The sequence below is a fragment of the Anolis sagrei genome, chromosome 5, assembly GCF_037176765.1.
Source record: "Anolis sagrei isolate rAnoSag1 chromosome 5, rAnoSag1.mat, whole genome shotgun sequence".
In the NCBI taxonomy this organism is placed as follows: Eukaryota; Metazoa; Chordata; class Lepidosauria; order Squamata; family Dactyloidae; genus Anolis; species Anolis sagrei.
In genome coordinates, this window is record NC_090025.1 from 117828169 (window position 1) to 117849201 (window position 21033).

Below are 21033 nucleotides of genomic sequence, written 5' to 3' on the forward strand. Positions count from 1 at the left end.
ATTATACTCAAAATATTTGGTAGTCATTAAAATATGGTGACTAAACTTTTAGTCCAGTCTATGGAGTGTGTGTGGGGGGGAATCAAACGGTTATATCCCAGATAGATCAACCCTATCCATTCTGATCATATGTAGAGCACCACATTTTTCATGCTAGCCTATGTCAAAAATGATTTTACAAACTGTTCAAACCTATGCACAAGTAAAAAAAGCCTCTGAGCATAACAAGAAATTTTAGAAGGGCATATATATATATATATATATATATATATAGAGAGAGAGAGAGAGAGAGAGAGAGAGAGAGCTTCAATGCTTTTTGTTTTTTTTAAAAAAACATACACAGGGCCATTAAAAAGTAATATCTGAAGTTGCAGCCTAAAGTAGATGCATTCTACACATTTCAGGAATCCACAATACTACACTGCCATGTGCCCAGAACAGAATATTTAATTTTGATGCAATAGTATGTAGTGGCTTAATAACCAATGTTAATTATATTTATTATAATTTAATATAATATAGTGTTAGTCATAAGGCTGTACAGTTCATTATTGTGATCATTCTTCTGTACAAGTTTGCATGTTTCAGAACACAATGAGCACATAAAAGTGCAGGGCGATCCCTGGATTAATCTCTCTTCCCTCATCTTACCGATTTGTCTTCCAAATTTCACAAAGTTTAGAAAAACCTGTTCTCTGACTTGAAGCAGCTTTATTTTTTACAGAGCAAATGTAACTATGGCACTTATGTTTCTTGCAGCAGTACCCAAACACAGAGGAAGAAGACTCTTAATAGTTTTAATAGTTTTGCCAGCTCTTGTGTATGTGCAAGACTGTGCAACAGGTGTAGGTATGGTTTAGCCCAAGAACCTCATGTGGATTGCAAACCCATTTTTAAAGGCCATGGGCCCTCCCAATGCTATCCAATATTGTCCCCCAAAGAGTGTAATTTTCTGCCCCTGGAAGTCTTCAGGAGTACCAGTTTTGCAGTAAAATGGAGGAAACACTTGCCCCGCCCCCAACACCCAACCACCAGTCAATGATAAAACTGAAAATGGATGTCTCATCATATATTTTTGATTTTTCATTTATTTTGAAAATACGGATGTCTTGAGGTTGAAAACCTGGTCCCTTTTTTCTTCCATGTTGCCTAAACCACTACATGATGTTTACCTTTGAAACAAACTTGGATTATACACAATTATAGCACTTTGATACAATATTAACAGCTATGGTTCCATCCCAACTTTTTATAATATGGCAAGGTTCTTAGAATTCTGTGCTAAGAAAGCTAGCGCACTCTGTTGAACTGGGTCTTTAAAACTTTCTTGTAGAGAATGAAGTGATGACTAATAGACTTGTGCATGGAATTCATTCCTACCATTTCTTTCGTGTCTTCTGTTTCTTCAGGATCATGAAATGGAAAGGCCTCTCCCCACATGAAAATCTCCTTGACACCAAAGCCTGCTTTCGTCTGCAGTCAAGCTGGCTTCTTGCCTTGGAAAGAGAGTGCACATGTGAAGGACAGCAAGCGCGGAGTTCGACTGCAGGCACGCTCTGGGCCTGCTTACATGCCCTGCCAGACAAGGCAAGTGCGTGTGGCAGGATGTGCAGGCAAGCCTGGAGCATGCCTCCAGATGAGTGCCTCTTACTCTAGAGTAAGAGGTGCTTGGCTGCAGGCACTGGCAGGCGCACGTTCCCGGGCATGCCTGCATACCCTGCCACACATACACTCTCTTTCCATGGAGAGTGCATGTGTGGCATGGCTTGCAAGCAGGCCCAGAAAGTGTGTATGCCTGCCAGTGCCTACAGCCAAGATTCTCTTATAGAAAGAGCAGGTGCCAGGTAAGAAGAATGGAAGTGCATGCTGAGAAGGGGAGCTAGTGGGTAGGAAGCCCCATCCCAATAATGGTCCAATTTTTGGGGCTTCCAAAAATGATTTCAGGCTTCCAAAAATGGATCAGCGCTCCAACAAAAGCTGGGGCACAAAACGGAACAAGGTTTACCTTGAAAGCATAACCCTAATGATTAATAATTAATTGCTGATCTGCAAAAGGATTGTTTACAAGCACACAGATCACAACTGGTAGGCCATTTGAATTAAAATTGCAAGAGAAGAAGGCATGTGCTTTTGTTATCTTCAAAGCAGGTACAATGCCCATAAAGAGTAGAAGAATCCTATGCCATCTACTTCTATATGATATAATTTGAGATAATAGCTGCTGATTCCAAGACTTTGAAGATTCACTAGCCTATATACAAGCGTACTGTGAACTTTCACCAGTCTCTCAACCCAGATTTATAAACTGTCAAGCATTGTTCTGTAACATAACTCTGGTCCATGAGTTGGAGTACCTGCAATATACAGTGGTGGCCAAAGTTTCCATACATTTGGATAGGATGGTGATCATACCTGGTTTGGCAGATAACACCTATATATACATATATATAAAACACACACACACACACACACACATGAGAGGAAGGCATATCTTGCCTCTGTGTTTTCCTTTATTTCTATCTATCTGTTGAAAGCCCTGTACACTGTACATAAACAATATATTTCTCTTCCTAGAATGACCAGGTCACTGATGTACAGATCTGAAGAACTGTTTCTAAGACTGTTCGTGGAGAGCTCTGTGCCTCTGCAAGACAGTGTGGAGTTCTTGAATAACATTTGCTGGAAGCTTATTATCAGATTCCAGCTGCATCTGATTGGCTTTGTTCTCATTTTTCTTTGGTGTCTTTGAGTCCATGTAGGGTCTTTGGTGAGAGTCAGAAACATCTTGACCCATGTCATCCAAACAGATCAGACTTCGGTGCTTCCTTGTCCGGTTTCGGGCTTTCTCCTCCTTGCGTTCCAGGCACTCAGCGACCCGTGATGCTCTTTCCTTCAAACTCCTCTTGTCTTCTGTTAAATCACTTTCAGATTCAAGCTTTGAATGCTGAATAAAAGGGAGCAGAAAACAAATGACATATAGAAGATATCCTTGAATAATTATCTACTGCTCATTAGTCTTAAAGTCATAGTAGCCATCAATCTAGGGGTTTGTTAAGTGCACAAAATTTCTAAGATCTATCAGACTCACTCTCCCCACAAGAAAGGCTTTCCCCCAATAATTTCAAAACTGGACTGAGATGCATTGTATCTTTGGCCCCCATTCCTATTTCACATTCTTCTGATCTGAAACAGGAAAGGAGACCATTATATTATTAATATGAATTTCCAAAGTGCCTACAAAAATTAAATGGTCTACGGAAAGACCTTTCTCCCTCAGGCTTCCACTTTGAGTGACTGCACACAGAAAAATGGACAGAGCAGGGAGATCAGTCAAAATACATGAGAGCAAAAAGCTGACTGAATACATTTACAGCATAGTAAAAGGAAAAACCTTTCAGCAGTAAAAGGAGAAGGGTACTTCCAGGTCATGGGCTTAATTTGGCTCATGGAAGTTTCTCATCTGGCCCACACAGGTCTACATGCAATCAACTCCCTTTTCTCTGAGCCTCATCCTTGAAAACTACTGTGCAAAGACCCACATGCTCTGTTCATTGGGTAAAGAAGGAGAGAAATAAAGATAGCCATGCTTTCAATTGGCATTTACAAGAACTGTTTGGCAGTGCTTTGCTGCTTTTTTCTCCTCCCAACTTGAGGAGCAAAATTGGAATCTAGGACAAAGTGTTGGTGGAAAAGCCCCATCCTATTGATATCAAGAAGATGACAACATCTCCTGGTGTGATCAAAGCCTACAAAGTTCTGTGAAAGGGCTCCAGCCCATAAGCCAACTGTAGTGCCCCATCCATGGTGGGTGGTTAGGGGGAGAAAGTTATAAATGTGGAGATTGTGACAGGGAAATTTATGTGAAACTTGGTCACCTTTAGAAAGAATGTGCAGAAAGAAGAAAAACAGAGAAATCAAATGAAAATAATTAGGACATTTCAAAGTCAATAGAAGTTTGCATCACCTTAATTACCACTCATTATGTACTAATTGTTTTTTGTGAATTCCCAAACTGGTAACTCAAAACTGAGTCATCACCACATACACAAACCCTCTGAAGTGTCCTCATATGCTTTCAGTGATTTCCAGTCAAGTGAATGGTTAAGTTGGAGCTATAAAATTTATCTTCCCTCTTCCTATCCTCAAAATAAAATTAACACATATACTCAAAAGAGACAACTGTACTCCTTATGGGAGCTCAAGATGCATTTAGAAGGCATGTATGTTGGAAGAAAAGAAACCCACAATTCCCATTAGATTCTAAATGTCTGTTGAAATATGGTAGGATTTTGTTGCTATGGTTCCAACAAATGTATTATTCCAGTTAAATGGGGTTATAATGGAAATATATAATTGTTAAATCCCAGATGAGACATCTTCTACCACTGCAACTAATTTGTGTAATTCTGAGATTTACATTTCCAGAACTGCCTTGGTTCTGGGGTAGAGGTAGCAATATTATAGCACCTGCCTAAAATGAAATTATTCTTGGATAGATTTATTAGTGTTTTCCCAAGTACAATAGCTTTGATTGTAATGGATAATTTCCCACAACAGACAAGCCTTTATTTGATTTTTAAAAATTAATTTTACATGAAACTTAAAACAGAATAATTTATTACTTCCCATGTAGTTCCATAAAAATCACAAATTATTTCACTAGCAAATATCAATGCATTATTATAACATAAATTCAAAAAAAAAATATTGTGGTAATTTCATACAGAAATGAGATAGAGTTCCTACATTCATATTTGGTTTATGGATCGCATTTCAACTGTTGAATTTATTTAGTGTGATTTAGAATGTGATGCCTGCAAGTACACTAATGTTCTAATTGCCATCGGAATGTTTTATAAGTAAGCTAATGAATTCAACAAATCATTTTAGACAATGGGAGCAACTAACAGTAATAGTAATCCCAAAAGGCCTTCTTTTGAAGGAGCCTGCTCTGCCAGAAATAAATAAATAAATATTGCACAATAATGTCTATTCTCAGTGCAAGAGAGCTTACCTTGAATTGTCCCTTCCAGCTCCTGCATAATTATTTGTATACATTTCCTTCTCGGTGTTAGAGCTCTAGCATCAAGAGGAGAGGAGACATACCATGTGGCAGAAAGAGACTTTAGGTGCATTATACCATAGAATTGATGCGGTTTGACAACACTTTAACTGCCATGATTTGATGCTATAGAAACATGGGAGATGTAATTTTACAAGGTTTTTAGCCTTTTCCATCAAAGTGTCCTAGGATCTTACCACACTATGACCCCCAAGATTCCACAGCATTGAGCTATTGCAGTTAAAGTGGTGTCAAACTGCATTCATTCTACAGTTTAGATGCAGCCTTTGAATATACAAGATCTAAATTTCTCCTGGTCCATTGACATGTCGGAGCCCCCGGTGGCGCAGTGGGTTAAACCCCTGTGCCGGCAGGACTGAAGACTGACAGGTCGCAGGTTCGAATCCGGGGAGAGACAGATGAGTTCCCTCTATCAGCTCCAGCTCCTCATGCTGAGAAGAGAGAAGCCTCCCACAAGGATGATAAAAACATCAAATCATCCAGGTGTCCCCTGGGCAACATCCTTGCAGATGGCCAATTCTCTCACACCAGAAACGACTTGCAGTTTCTCAAGTCGCTCCTGACACAACAAAAAAAAATGACATGTCTCTCCACCATGAAGAGTAAATTTGCACAAATCCTCCTAAGTTCTTTTTAAAAAAAAGAATGCAATATCACAGCAACAAATAACAATCTAAAATCTTGCCTTATCCCATCTACCTTCTCTCCCCAAGTCACAGACTACTTCCCTGTGAATCCCCTTTCTAATAAAGGATATTCTGCTGTTGGTGTAAACAAATTACAGGAAGAAAATAGTTTTAGAAACATGAATAGTGTCATGAAACTGAAAGACAAGAATGTTGTCATTCTTTCTACCAAGGTCTTGAAATGTTTTCAGATGTTCTGATATCAGAATGCTCAAGTTTAGCCAGCAACCTACCTCTGATGTGTTGACTTTAGCTTTTGGAATACTTCTTTCATGATGGATTGGTATTAAATGTAAGCCACCAATTTTGGGGTTTTTGGTAACAGATTGCTTCCTCACTTTTCCATCAGGTGGACAGATATTATTGTGCTGTGAAAGAAGATTTGTCTTGTGTCACAGAAATGATGAATACAAATCAGAAATCATTTAGTAGACAGTAAGAAATAAAATACTCTACGAATATGGAAGCAAAAATATATTAAACTTACAGGTTTTTTCAGGCTCTCAGTTTTGACCATATAAAGGGGTTGTGAAGTATAAATAGACTAGCACCACTGCCACCTAACATCTGATTGGAAATAATCTTAAAGGCCTTCTGTGTGCATATGGAGTTATGAACACAAGAGTCCCTTCATTAGGAAATGAATGCTGGCCAGATCTGTATTTCAAGTCAATGCAGAAGGATCCTACACCCATATCTTTTAGACTGACTAATTATAGACATGGGCATGGACATGTCTGAAAGATAGCACCATCTCATGTATTCTCTTTTTCTCAATCTCAGTCTCTCTCTCTCAATCAGCCCTATACAAGGTCATTACTGATTGCTAATGCTTAATATAAAAAGTAACTTTATAACAGAAGAAAACTGACAAGAGCTATAGCAAGATTTGATACACAATGAATATCTACATAGTTGAGGGGAAAGGTGTTGCTGATCTTCCTAAACTATAATTTGCTACCTGGGATATATTATCATCCCAAATTATTAATGTGATTTAGATAAAATGAATGAAATCACAGCAATGTCTAAAACTGAATGAGGTTTAGTAATAGGTAATTTCAATTACCCTCAAAGGGTCTAGTAAATGCATGTTCAGTCAGGAGAACCATTTCCAGATGGTTCAGGTAGCCTACATATATATGATAATGGTATTGGTGGCCCACTACCTAATCCTAAGGGTTTACCCAAGGCATAGTGCAACATATGAATGGTGCTGAACCAAATGAAAGCATTTGACTGTAATTCTTTTAAATTAAGAGCTATGTATTAAGCTTGGTGCTATTAAGTTGCCAGTTGCATCTGACATAGTTACATGTGGTTGGAAAATTCATGTCAGGAGTTTAAGCCCTGCCATGTTTATTTTCCATTTGTTGTATGTACGTTTCTTCTATTGGCTATGCATTATGTGCTCTAGGTGATGGGTATTACCATGCGTTATATGCTTGTATATGCTTGATAAGAGGCTGCTGGGAAGGACCACCTGATAAAGTGGCATTACCCAGCAGCCTCTTATTCAAGCAGATTAGCTTTTTGGCCACTTACAGAGGGAGTTTACAACAGTCAAAACCTAGAAGGTTTTTCTTGTGAGAGATCTGATATGAGAGAGGGGAAAATGGGAGTATTTATGAGATTTATTGGATCAATGGACTGATAAAGGAAACATCCATGCCATGGGGTCTGGTACTGCTTTTTGACAAATGAAATGAATGCCCATAGAATATCTGAATTAGTTTATCTATAATGTTTTGTGCAGTTATCCATTCCTCAGATCTGACAACATATGTTTTGCTGTGATCAGCTTTAGTTTCTCAAAGTTTGTAGTGTTTTATTTTCAGAACTGAGGCCACCTCTTCATGACAGTATGAAGTTGAAAATAGTCAAATTTTGCTCAAAACATGCAGATTATTCAAAACCACAGAATAGTAAGAAATGTTTATTAGTTATGGCATAGGCATACATTAATAATCAAGACAGTTATTAGAACCAAAATGTCTTCTTTTTGACAAAAGAGTTGACCCAAATGCAGAAAAAAGAAACACCAACATATATGTGTGTATTTATGTGTTTATGAGTGTATGTATGTATATGTGGCACTAAATTGGAGTACCTAAATTAGAATACCTAAGAGGAGCAAGTTGTTAGTTTAGATGTATAAATTGTTGATGCAATCATCAACTTATATTTCACACTATTGTTTTAAACGGTTGGGAGTTCAAAGCCTGGGTCGGGGTGAGCACCCAACCTTCAGCCCAGTTTACTGCCCACCTAAGCAATTCAAAAACAGCTGTGAGCTGTGACTAGAGAAATTAGGCACCGCTTAAGCAGGGAGGTATTTTATGGCACCGTAAAGAAAATGCTAGTGATCAAAGGATGGAGGAAGTCTATGATCAAGAGCTCTTCATCATAGGGGATGGAGAAACAGCACCCTCCTGTGGCTGGAATAGAGCACAACCTCCAGGAGGCTAAAAGTGGGAAAAATCTGTTGTCTGTCCTGTCTGTTTAATGGCACTGAATGTTTGCCATGTATGTGTTCTGTGGTCCACCCTGAGTCCCCTTTGGTGTGAGAAGGGCAGAATATAAATTATGTAAATAAGTAAATAAATTAAAGTGTTAACTAGACCTCTTCTATGTAGCCAGGGAACCTATTCCTTCTAGCACACATGGAAGGCCCCTATCTCATTTGATTGCTGTTGCCATAGATATCTTCATCTGAGAAGATAAACAGAGATTGTTCTGAAAATACCTGATTTTGTTTGAGATTTAATTTATTATGGTCTAAAGTCTACAAAGTAGCAAAGAATTGAATAAAAAATTGTAGTGATTCAAAACAACAGAATTAACCTAAACTCGTTTTGTAGTAATAGTAACACAAAGCTACAGCAGAATGTTATTTCCAATAATGTTTCAGATACTTCTGCTCAAAGGTATGCAGCACTTTATGTGATAAACTGGAGTGCAGCTCAAGAAAATTTATGAATGCATTACTTTTCAAGATGCCAGGATGTGTTGATATTTCTGATACTCTGCTATAATGGGTAAAAAAGGAAGTGGGGCTTTTCACTTTTCTAAATTGGATTATACTGAAATTCACAATAAAAGAAACATATTACTTAAAAGGGGTTGTATATAATTATTTTACACTTGGCACTGGCTTGAAACATTGCATGTTAGTTTTGTTTAGGACAGTTTAAATCTCCAGGTTGCAATTTTAACTGTATTTTGAACAGGAAAATACTTTTATTTTGTTTAAAATGAACGTATGTTGAGGGATCAATGTGGAAATAGGCAAAGGAATATTATTTACATCTTTTACAACTGCGTTAAAATCTAACATCTTTTTCAAGAACCCAAACTATTATTTATATAAATAATAGAAAGAAATAATACCTGTGCAATAAATATGCTGCTCATCCATTCTAACTGAGACTCCTGTCCATCACAACACAAATGCCTAGAATAAACACATTAAAATGAATCCGATTCCAGTGACGTAGCATACTATACATACATAATGTCAAATGTATTACAACTAGGTTGCAGTTTCTGGAATACTTTGTAACTTTCAATGCACAATTATCATCAAGATGAAATTAATCAACAGTAAAGACTTTTGGGCATTCATTACTTAACATGCTCCATGTATCAATCCCTGTATTCTTCAAGTCAACCAATTTTGAATTCTGAAATTTCTTAAGGACAAGAACAAAAATACCCCAAAGCATCAAGTTTCAAATATCACCTTAGATAAGATTCTTATTGAAAAAAGTTAATCAGAACTTATTTCACTTTGTTGTGCTGAGGTAAAACTGGGAAACATGTGAATTAAACACATGGATGCATATGTATATATGAAAACACCTAACTCAAATAGAACTGTTCTTTTTCACAAAATGATATGTGTTCTTGGGTTTACATACTTGAAAATATCTCATGATTTCTAATTACTGATTTTTGTGAATAGCAACTGCTGAATCAGGAAATAAAATCAGTGTACTTGTGTGATAAGTTCCTCATTTATTTATTTTTCTAAACAAAAATCTCAACAGCCTTTGGTTTCTAAGTATAAAAGAGAAGGCAGGGTGGGTAGAACCTGCTGTTTACTCACCAGTGATACTTCTCAGAATACAATGTGAGACCCCAACTGCAAAAGTAAAATAAAATATGAAAGAATGAATAAGATTAGGACAAATAAACAAACTTAACAAAGCTAAAATTGAGTTGACTCAGGAGTTTAGCTAATCATCTGTAAGCCACTTCATTATTTCATTGTTCTGAATCAATTTAAAATAGGAGGAGATGGGTAGCAAATTATGGATGAGCCTATGTTATTAAATTCAATAATGTATGCAAAGAGAAATGTATAATTTGTCTTTAAAGCATGATATGTTTTCTAAGGAAGCACAAAAATGCAGGCACACACAAGAAAGCAAGCATTCTCCTTGCCTCAAAAGGGCTCCTATAAACTTCCAAGGAGCAGAGTGTGAGTATGTGCTGTGTGTGTGTATGTGATTTTTTTTTTGCTACAGGCAGTGCAGCCTTCTGCAAAATAAAAGAACACACACACACACACAAGCATGCTTCAAAAGGGCTGTCCAAATCTTCTGCCAAGGTATTGGGAATGGGGAATTTATGTTACAGGAGGTGATGTTTGGGTGGAGTAAGCAATCCTTCCATACCCAACCTTGTATTTAAAAAGTGCCAGTCCTCCATTCAATACCCTGGTAAGAAATGTCCAGGAACCCTCTTACAGCATATCTCTAAGTTGAACCCTTGACTAATCCACGGGTCATGTGAAAATCCATAATTCTGGATCCATAACTTGCCCTCAACTTATCTATGAGACTGAGTATATACAATACGTCAGAAAAGTTTTTATCGTCTCTGGCTCTGAATTTGACACAAAGAGGACCAAATTAGATTTTTGTCCCTTATGGCATACTACCCATCACAAGAATTCAGTTCAGATGTTCTGAGCTATCTGAGGACATAACTGAGATGGCTCACAAGAAAAACCACTCCAAAATTAGGAAGGACCATTCCATAAAGTATTTTTAACAGAGAAGAAATAAACACAGCAAAGGATTATGTTTGTCCAAACAATAAATAATACTGTGAAGTTACAATTTAATACAGAAGAAAAAATGGATGTAGGAGTTTACTACATCAGCATGCTGATTTGCAGCAATCCCATTAGTTAAGGAAACAGAAACATTTTAGGATTAGTGTGCTCATTATCAGACTAGATGGAAGCATTCCAGGATAAGTATGTTCAGGATAGGTACATTGACATCTTTGAAGTAATTATCTACCTTTTCTTTCTTATAAGCCCACCATATTGCCCTACCCAGCATGTTGTGTGGTTTCAATTATTTTTATTTTTACAGCAATTTATTGTTACAATAATATGGAGGAGAAAAAAGAACAGAATGAAATGTATGTGTGGGAAAGCAATTAGGAATGAGGGGAAAGGGAGAGGAGGAGAATCTTACCCACTGAAATAATGTGATTGCCAGCAAATCGAATGGAAGGCAACACTATCAGGAAACATTTATGGGCTTAAACCGTCAGTACAAAAGAAACACCACAAACATGGATGGTAGGCAAATCAGCAGCAGGTCATGCGCAATAATGTGTGTTGCCAGAAACAGATGTCGATATCTTGCTGCAATTCTAGCTAGCAAGCTCATGTGATGATGTCCCCAGGTTAGCTTCTTTGTTTTGTAAAACTTTATTATGTTTTACATCAGAAAAGCAAAACTACTTGCTAAAATGAAACCAATGCAGTAATCTTTTGCCCTCTTTCTTACTTCGTTGGTGGCTTCAGTTTCTTCTTCACTCCAAGGTAAAGTTTCAGTGATTGGGTTGGCAACACCTTCTCAGGCTTACTACTCTGTTGAGTTAAAAAAATGACCAATCAGTGGAACAGTTATGTTCAAAGAGAAAGCACCCAAATTGCTCATCTTTCCAATATCCTGCTTCACAATTGCAGTTCACTTAATCCCAGATCATTTCATCTTTCTTATAGCATGTAGCCAGTAACTGTTAGCCAGAGTTGCAGGTGAAAAACTGCTGTAATGAGAACAAGTCTATCACTATTACTATAACACATCCCAAACAAAAAGAGAATTCTTGGGGTCTTGGTTTTAAGATCTGTTCCTAGGGTTATTTGGGGTGCTGATTCAGATAATTGCATTGAATAGATTGCATCAGCTCTAGTTTTTTATATTGTTATTATGATTTTTTTATGGGCAAGCAGATGAAGAGTGGCATATGCTCTGTATCTCAAAAACTAGACCGAATGTCATTTTTGGAATCAGCAGGTCAAATACACTCCAAAACAGGGCTAATGTTTGAGGCACCAAAATGTGTGGTGGTCGACATAATCAGTAATACTACTCTAACAGGAAATGGTAATAGAGGAAGAGATATTCTGAGATGTAAAAGAATGATTCTTGCAAAGATAGATCAAATGAGTGAGAACTGGCAGTGAATCAACAAGTTCTAATTGAAATCATGCTAGGCTTACAAACCCAGCAGATATAACAAAGTGGCAGATGTAATCTGGAAGTGAACTCACCACAAATGATGTACACAATATTCACAATGTTTGTTATCCCCCCCCCCCGCCCCCAATTTCAGAGCTCTTTTGTTTCAGAAAATGCAACTGTTGCTCTGCAGAAAATTCAGTTTTTCAGCAAATATGTCAATACTTGACCAAAACACTGTTTTTGAGCGAAAATATCCATTCCAACACCAGACACATTTCTGCACAAATTAACACACAAATCCTCAAATCCAAAAAATAAAAAAGTAATTGTGAAATGTCCCAAAAAAAAATCTTCCAAGTAGGACTTTTTTTTTCATGTCAGGAGCAACTTAAGAAACTACAAGTTGCTTCTGGTGTGAGAGAATTGTCCAACTGCAGAAACACTGCCCATCCTGTGGAAGGCTTCTCTCATGTGCCTGCACGAGAAGCTGGAGCTGACAAAAGGGAGCTCATCCCACTCCTTGGATTCAATCCGCTGACCTTTCCTTCAGCAGACCTACCAGCATAATGGTTTAACCCATTGCGCCACCAGAGGCTCATTGATTCTAAGCAGGATTAAAACTAAGAATTATTCATTCTGCTACAAGATCAACAGTCACTTGTGAAATGTTCTACTCCTATTCACTAAGGCATGATTTAGAGATGTAAGTTTTCACTAATTTTACTCTCAAAGGAAGTAATGAGTGAATTAAGCTGGCAGAAAGTCTTTAAAAACTGCAGCTTTCAAAGACTACTCATATTTTACAGAAAACAGAAAACTTTGCAGAAAATGGCCTTTTCTATACAACACTTGCCCACCATGTGCACATTTTGAACAGAATAAATACTAAACTGCACAGATTTCCCACATATTTTCAAATATTATGCCCATCCATAGCAATGACACATATTTAGCACACTGTAATGGTTTGGCAATTCTGCTATATTTCAGTAGAAGCAAGGCGATAATTTACATAGCAGCTGTGATTTAAGAATTCCATTACATGATCTTTAATGTTTTAAAGCTTGGCATAGGATGAATGATAAATTCCAAGAAAAAAATATTGATGGTACTTTTAAAAAAAGCAAAATTAATGAGCAAATAAAAGATTAGGTTTGCTTGAGGATATAACCCTACTGAGACCATTTCAATGTATGGGAAGGGAATAGTGGGACTCAACTGCTGACTGTGGGTTAATACCTTGTATGGTATTCTATCTGCAGTGAAAACCTGAATTGTGTTTTCTATTGTCTTTTAAAAGAAAGAAAGTGAAAGTTGAGTTCAGTCTGCAAGTGATACAAACATCAGTACATTGAATAGAGATGTTGAAAATGCCAGTGCTTTCCTGCATGGTAAATTCATGTACTGGACAAAAATGTGAATGCTAGATAGGAAGATAATGTTTTAAATGACCACAATAGATGGACCTGGACTATGGTTTTGAACCTGTGAATTGTTTTTAAATTGAATTGTTTATTGTTGTTTTAATCGTTGTTAATTTTAACAGTGGCTTTAATGTATTATGTCGGCATCTAATGGTTGTCTGTTATAAGTCGCCCTGAGTCCCTCTTCAGAGGTGAGAAGGACAGGATATAAATGCTTGAAATAAATAATTTTTTACAGATATGGAAAGCAAATTCCCTTTCATAAAGTGGTACATAGCTTTGGTTTTGGAAATGGATAATACCCACTGGGAAATTATTTATTTATTTAGGCGACTCAGAGCGGTTTACAACAGTTTACAACAGTTAGATATACAGAATGCAAAATCATTATCATTATTATCATTATTAAAAAGGGTGGCATTCCAATGCAGCGGCATCCCAGCTTTTATTTGAAGAATGACACTGTTAACACTGTTGTGCCCAGGTTTGTAGCACCTTTTAGGCAAATGTAATTCACTTTGGAGTTGTCTTTTACAACTTGGCATTCTCTGGCTAATTGGCCTTATGATGTTTCAAGAATGATTCCTAACCCAATTCTACTGCAGTAATAAAAGCATAATTCATGCAAAAGAAATGTACTTATTAAGCTGGCTATGCACAAGTGAACAAGTTTTTAAAATGATAAGCTTAGCAGCACAATGCCGCATTTTTGGGCAATTAATGTAATATAGCACATAATGAAATAAACATAATATCTTTGCTGACATCATCTGTTTTGCATGGTTTAAGACTCGCATGCTTGAAGCTACCTATTACCTACTGGAGGCAGGGAGAGTTGGAGGAAAGATGAATGAGCTAGAGAAGATTTCCTTTGGTGAGATATGTACATACTTATATAGCATTTATGTGGAACCCCTTTCCAAGTACGTCTAAAATAGTTCCTTCCTTATCAGCCTTCCACTGGAAGACACAAACTTCTGTATCTTCCAGCAGGCTTTTAGTACTAAACACATTAAAGTAAGAGCTTTTAAAAGGATGCTGTATTGTTTTAACTCATTTTTAATGGGTTTTTATATGCGTGCTTTAAATTGTTTTGAATTGTTAATAGTTTAATTCTATTTTAATGTTGGTCTTTTATATGTTTTATCTCTATTGCAATCACTCTAAATTACAAGACAATTTGAATCACAATTTTGGAGAAAAGGCAGGATATAAGTGATGGTGGTGACGACGACGACGATGGTAATGACATAAATAATGTGATGGGTGGGCAACAGCCAGCCACCAGTGGATTGCTCAGGTCACATATAAAATACCAAGGGTGCAAATCTTTGCTTACTGCACTCTTGTATTGAAGAAGAAATCATTTCAAACATTTACATGTCTTATAGACATCTCAAGGGTAGAATCCGTGATACAATAATAATAATAATAATAATAATAATGATGATGATGATGATGATGTCGCCATACCAGATGACAGTCGCATTGAGGAAAAACAACAGGAAAAACTCAGCCGCTATCAAGACCTCAAAATTGAACTGCAAAGGCTCTGGCATAAACCAGTACAGGTGGTCCCAGTGATAATCGGCACACTGGGTGCTGTGCCAAAATATCTCAGCCGGCATTTGGAAACAAATATATTGACAAAATCACAATCTGTCAACTTCAAAAGGCCACGTTACTTGGATCTGTGCGTATCATTCGAAAATATATCACACAGTCCTAGATGCTTGGGAAGTGTTCGACTTGTGATTTTGTGATACGAAATCCACCATATATATCTCATTTTCTGTGACATTTTGTGTTTTTGTGCCAGTATAATAATAATAATGATGATGATGATGATGAAGAAACTCAGTAATGTCAAACAGGAACAGGAATGTGCAAGGTATTTTTTAGGGGACAATATACATGTGGGCTGTAAAACATTCTGCCCCCAAGAGTGTGTATAATATCAGCTGAGATATTGCACATAAATAATAGTTATATAACCTTTGCAGACAAATACACCTCAATGGCACATGTATGCACACAGAGACAGGTTTAAAGGTAGGAATGTTATATAAAAAAGGACAATCTCAAGTTCTGTGCAATGTTTTGTCTGTAAACTAAACAATGGCTGGCACATCAGAATAGGGAGGTCTATCCCATTATTTCTGGATACCCTTGTTTGGGTGCTGCAGGAGTTGGTATAAGCTTCCTCCTTCCATAGTGCTAAATGTTTCCACACATACACTAACAGAAAAGTCATTTTGTGCATTGTGGTATGTAGACTGGATCACAGATGTGTCTGGGTATATCATCCTTGCTAGAACATGAAATGATGCCACCATTACTTTTACTAGAGTCCTTTGCGGGTCACCACTGCTATAATAATTTTGCTATTGAGATGTAAGGTCACCAGATCATATTTTGGACACTAAGCAGTGTCAGACCAGCTTAGTACTTGGACAGGGAATTCCCAACGAATGAAAGGCACTGCAGGCTATATTTCAGAAGAAAGAAATAGCAAACTACAACATGAATGGAGTGAATAAGTCAAAAAGTGACATGAAGGCACATGTACACAGGGATCATGCTTGTTTAAAATAAAGAATGGAAAATTGCTGTACATGGCAATTTCAGAGACTTTTCAGTAGTCTGCAGGTATCTGACTCAGCTTTGAATTGCATAGGACCTATTATACTATGGTGAGCTCTACAGGGTTGCAACCAATATATGAAGAATACAGAACCAAGATATTTGGAAATGGAGTGTTTTTGCTTCTTTCCAAATAAAAATTCATTCTCTTACCACTAACGACATGCCTACCTGTATTGCTGTATCACATATTATTTTAAAAAGGGAGAAATTTAAGTTAAAAAAAAAGAATGGAAATCATTTACTTCTAAATAATGCAAAGTTTAGGGTATGTTATGATAATTACTTGACAAGCGTTAATTAAGACTTCAAATCGTGCCAATTTATACTCACACGTGTGGCAATTATAGATTATGTAACTACATAATTAGGTACCATTTTATTGAAAATGCTTAATGTCAACATACTAATAATTTCCTGGATAACTTTTTAATGATTTCTTCTTTCCCTTGGAAAGACATATTGATAAAGACATTTGTTTCACTTTTTCTGTAACTTTCTGTAAAAGCCATGTTGGGTAAGACATTCAGGTTAAACACTGATAACGTTTTATTTTCTTTTGGTTTTTCAAGTGAGAACAGTCATGAATAATCCAACTCAAACATGCTTTCAATGGAAATTATGGCATCCTTAGTGGCCCAAGGCATATGGTACTCTTGAGTAACTAAATTATCCAGACATCATTAATATTTAACCATAACATTTATAAGGATAAGAAAAACGCAATTCATTGTGAGGTGAAACAGAGCCTTCTTAATGACAACCCCAGGTTCTTTAGCTCTCTTTTCAGAATGATCCTCTCCTTGCTGTCCTTCCATCAGCAAATAAAGACATTTGTACGCAACAGGCTTTTAGAACTGAAGATTTTCTCTCACAGGTTTTGCAATTGCTTACTATTTTGGCATGTTTAACATTGTTTTAATACTGTAAAAAGGTCTCTAGTGTTACACAAGACTTTTACACTGGTATATTACTGAGCCTAAGTTGAACCTTTGAGCTGATGATATGAAGCTTGAACCTTATATTCTACACCTTGGTTCTTAATTTCTCAAGGTTACTGTCTCCCTTCACAATCATGTTGATAATGTCACTAAGAAATACTACTGCTTGACTGGAGGCCCAAGTTATATTATGTTCTCAATCTCTTTTCTATAAAAAGAATTCTGATTTATTTTGGGTATTATATGAGGGAGAGATACTAGTGTGAAATGAGCAATAATCCCAAGAAATGCATGAACCAAATCTATATGAGAGGGTCAGCTTTATGAGTGTTGCACTATGACTCTAAGAAACTAGGGATGATGTTCCACTTGGACAGGGAAACTCTCATGTCCATAGGGGTGATACTATGAATTACTACATCGTGTAATGCCACTATTTGCAACTAATCCGTTGGGAGAGGTCATCCGGAGTTTTGGAGTTGGGTGCCATCTCTACGCAGATAACACACAACTCTACTACTCTTTTCCACCTAACTCCAAGGAAGCCCCTCGGGTGCTGGACGCGTGCCTGACCACTGTGGCTATTTGGATGACGACGAACAAGCTGAAGATTAATCCCGACAAGACAGAGGTCCTCCTGGTAGATCGTAAACGATTTGGGACCCGCCTATCTTTGTGACTGCATCTCTGTATATGAACCCACACGATATCTTCGATCATCTGGAGAGGCCCTGCTCACGCTCCCACCTGTATCGCAAGCACGATTGGTGGGGACGAGAGAGAGGGCCTTTTCAGTGGTGGCCCCTCAACTCTGGAACTCACTTCCTAAGGGCATCAGGTATGCCTCAACTCTGGCAGACTTTAGGAGGAGCTTGAAGATGTGGTTGTTCCAGTGTGCCTTCCCAGAATAATGATCCCATAGCACTTTGTCCTCCAAAGCACTTTACATTGTTTTAGGTCTGCTTGTATTTTTCCACAAACCGCCCCATCACTTTTTCACCCATGTCCAGAATTATTTTTAATTTTAACTACATTTGGCCTACCCATAGATTTTAAAGTGTGTTGTCCTATTGATAATGCTTATGTTATGGTTTTATTGTTTTGTTGTTTTTAAATTGCTTGTATTGTTCTTGTTATTGCTAGTATTATTGTATTCTGGGCTCGACCTCATGTAAGCCACACCGAGTCCCCTGGGGAGATGGTAGCGGGGTATAAATAAAGTATTGTTATTATTATTATTATTTATTCTAAAATTTGGCATGGAATAAGTCAATTTGTCAGCTTTGAGTTCCTGTAAACTGTTGCTGCCTCTTAGGCTTTTGAGGAAAGCTGACATGTGGCATGTACAAAAGTCATCTCTTATATATGTGACAAAAGCAGCCTAAGTTGAAGTTCAAATTCCAAGTATTTATTTGAGGCTGGGTGGTATATTGGTTTGGGTGTTTGACTAGGACCCTGGAGATCAGGGTTCGAATCCCTGCTCAGCAGTGGAAAGATAAAGGATGACCCTGAGCAAATCACATACTTTCAGCCCCAAAAACCCCTGTGATAGGTTCACCTTAAGGCCATCATAGGTAAGAAATTACTTGAAGACACACAAGAAAGCAAGGCTATGCCTGACTTCAAATAAGGCTTCCTCTTTTCCTTTGTCTGTCCCTTACATTAACTTAACCCTATTAATTGGTTTCAACAATTTTTAGAAGGCTTTGTGTCTTAATGGTTGCCTTTTAGTTTTCATGGTTGTTTAGAATTTCAAAGCTTTTCATATAAAATCTCTTTAAAAAGGTAGATAATTGAACTAAAATTGAACTGCCTCTTATCATTAAGTTTCTCCCAGCACCGATGAACTGAGATGGTTTAATTTCAAAAATATGTATTGAGAAAAGAAATTATTCTAAAGTAAGTCAATGCACACATACACATACTCTATTGCACATGTGTTGAATTTAAGGCCTGAGGGCCGAATTCGGCCCTTCATGTCATTTTATGTACCCCTCAAGGTCATCTCACTAAGGCCGTTGAAACTGAGAAAGGTGTCAAGCAGGGATGTACTTTGGCTCCACTTCTATTTAACTTTTACATCAACTCCATGGTGGAGCACCTTTACAACTTGGACTACCACCCGCCAAAACTGGCAGGAAGACACGTGTCTACCCTGCTTTATGCAGATGATGCAGTGATACTATCCAGAACTCAAGTGGCCTGAAAAGAGCCTTGAGAGCCTTAACAAAATATTGTAATGAAGAACAGCTTCATCTTAATTATAAAAAAACCAAAATTATGGTGTTTGTGAAACGACCCAAGCATCATACCTGGAGACTAGATGGACACAATATTGAACAGGTCTCCAGCTTTAAATACCTGGGAGTATTCTATCACTGCACAGGAAACAAGAAAGTACATGTGGATTACGTAGCAGAGGCAGCACAAAAGAGCTCATATGCTATCCTAAAGTTCCTCAAAACGGGAGGAGGCCACTACATACCAGCTGCACTTAAGCTCTTTGAGGCAAAATCCATAGCACAAATGATGTATGGAGCCCAACTTGGTCCCTTCACAAACTATGCCCCTCTGGAGCAAGTACAATCAAAATTTCTAAGATCGGCGATGCAGGTCCCCAGATGTGTCTCAAACGCCACCCTGCGATTAGAGACAGGCCTTGTGAGAGTGGAGGCGAGAGTGTGGACAGCCACCCTCAATTATTGGCTGCATCTGTCTCTCTCAACATGTGGCCTTGCCCCATTAACTCTGAGAGATGAATTTCAGTCTACATGGAATAAGGCAGTGGCAATCAAAATCGCAACTCTAGGCTTCTCTCAAGGACAACTGCTAGGTATGGGATGGGACCAAGCCAAGGATCTTATTAGACAACGGATCCTGGATACAGAGCGACAATCAGACTTAGCCTGCTCTCCAGCATTCACCATTAGCGAAGATAGCAGATATCTCATCGCTCCCATGCCTTACCTAGCTAACCTGGAGGTGCCTAAACACCGAAGAGCTTTCACTTTGGCAAGATGCCACGCCCTTCCATCGGTAGTACTGGAGGGGAGGTACCGGAAGACCCCTGCCCAGGAGAGACTATGCCCGTGTGAGTCTGGCTACATCGAAACAACTGAACATGTGCTCCTCCAATGTGTGTTCTATAGAGACATTAGAGCCAATTTCATCACTCCATGGCTTTTAAAACATCCAGGGCACACTGAAAGATATTACACCTCCCTGTTGCTCTCGGACTCTTGCTCTGCAACAACCTACAGTGTTGCCAAGTTCTGTGCAGCAGCAATTAACATTAGACGGCTGATGACCGACTCCACCAGGCAACTTCCTGCCGGGAATATAGATAGAATGATTTGTAATAACTGAAATGCTGTAAATGCTCCCCTCTCATCCCTTTTATAGCTTCCCAGTCGTCTGATATTTGCTATTAGCTGCCCCCTATTTTAGATTCATATATGCACTTTAAACTGTAAGTTTAGTCTGTTTTATCTTTTTAATTTGTCTCTTTTATAACATGTTTTTAATCTGCTTTTAATCTGCTTTTATACTTGATCTACTTGGGAACTGCGATTCCCTTCCTTGGGCACCGATGCCCCATTCTGTACTGTGCTGGTCAAAGACCGTAATAAATCATTGATTGATTGATGTGGCCCTCAAAATGTTGGATTACAACTCCTATAGTCCTCATGATTAGACATCATGAACAGGAGCAGATGGGAGTTGTGGTACAATAACATCTGGAAGGCTGGAGTTTGTTCTATGTAT

General features: G+C 37.9%; 1 protein-coding gene across 2 annotated transcripts in view; it reads right to left on the reverse strand.

The window, feature by feature from the left end:
- Positions 1-2475: 2475 nt before the first annotated feature.
- The window catches only part of ARAP2 (ArfGAP with RhoGAP domain, ankyrin repeat and PH domain 2), a 155803-nt gene continuing 137245 nt past the window's right edge, over positions 2476-21033 (reverse strand). For both annotated transcript variants that reach the window (XM_067469010.1, XM_067469009.1), the window contains exons 29-33: positions 11580-11662; positions 9878-9913; positions 9160-9223; positions 6003-6137; positions 2476-2944 (exon numbers count right to left, since the gene is read on the reverse strand). In XM_067469010.1, coding sequence (XP_067325111.1) covers positions 2615-2944; positions 6003-6137; positions 9160-9223; positions 9878-9913; positions 11580-11662 — 648 coding nt within the window. In that variant the 3' untranslated portion in view covers positions 2476-2614. The remainder of the gene's footprint in view (positions 2945-6002; positions 6138-9159; positions 9224-9877; positions 9914-11579; positions 11663-21033) is intronic.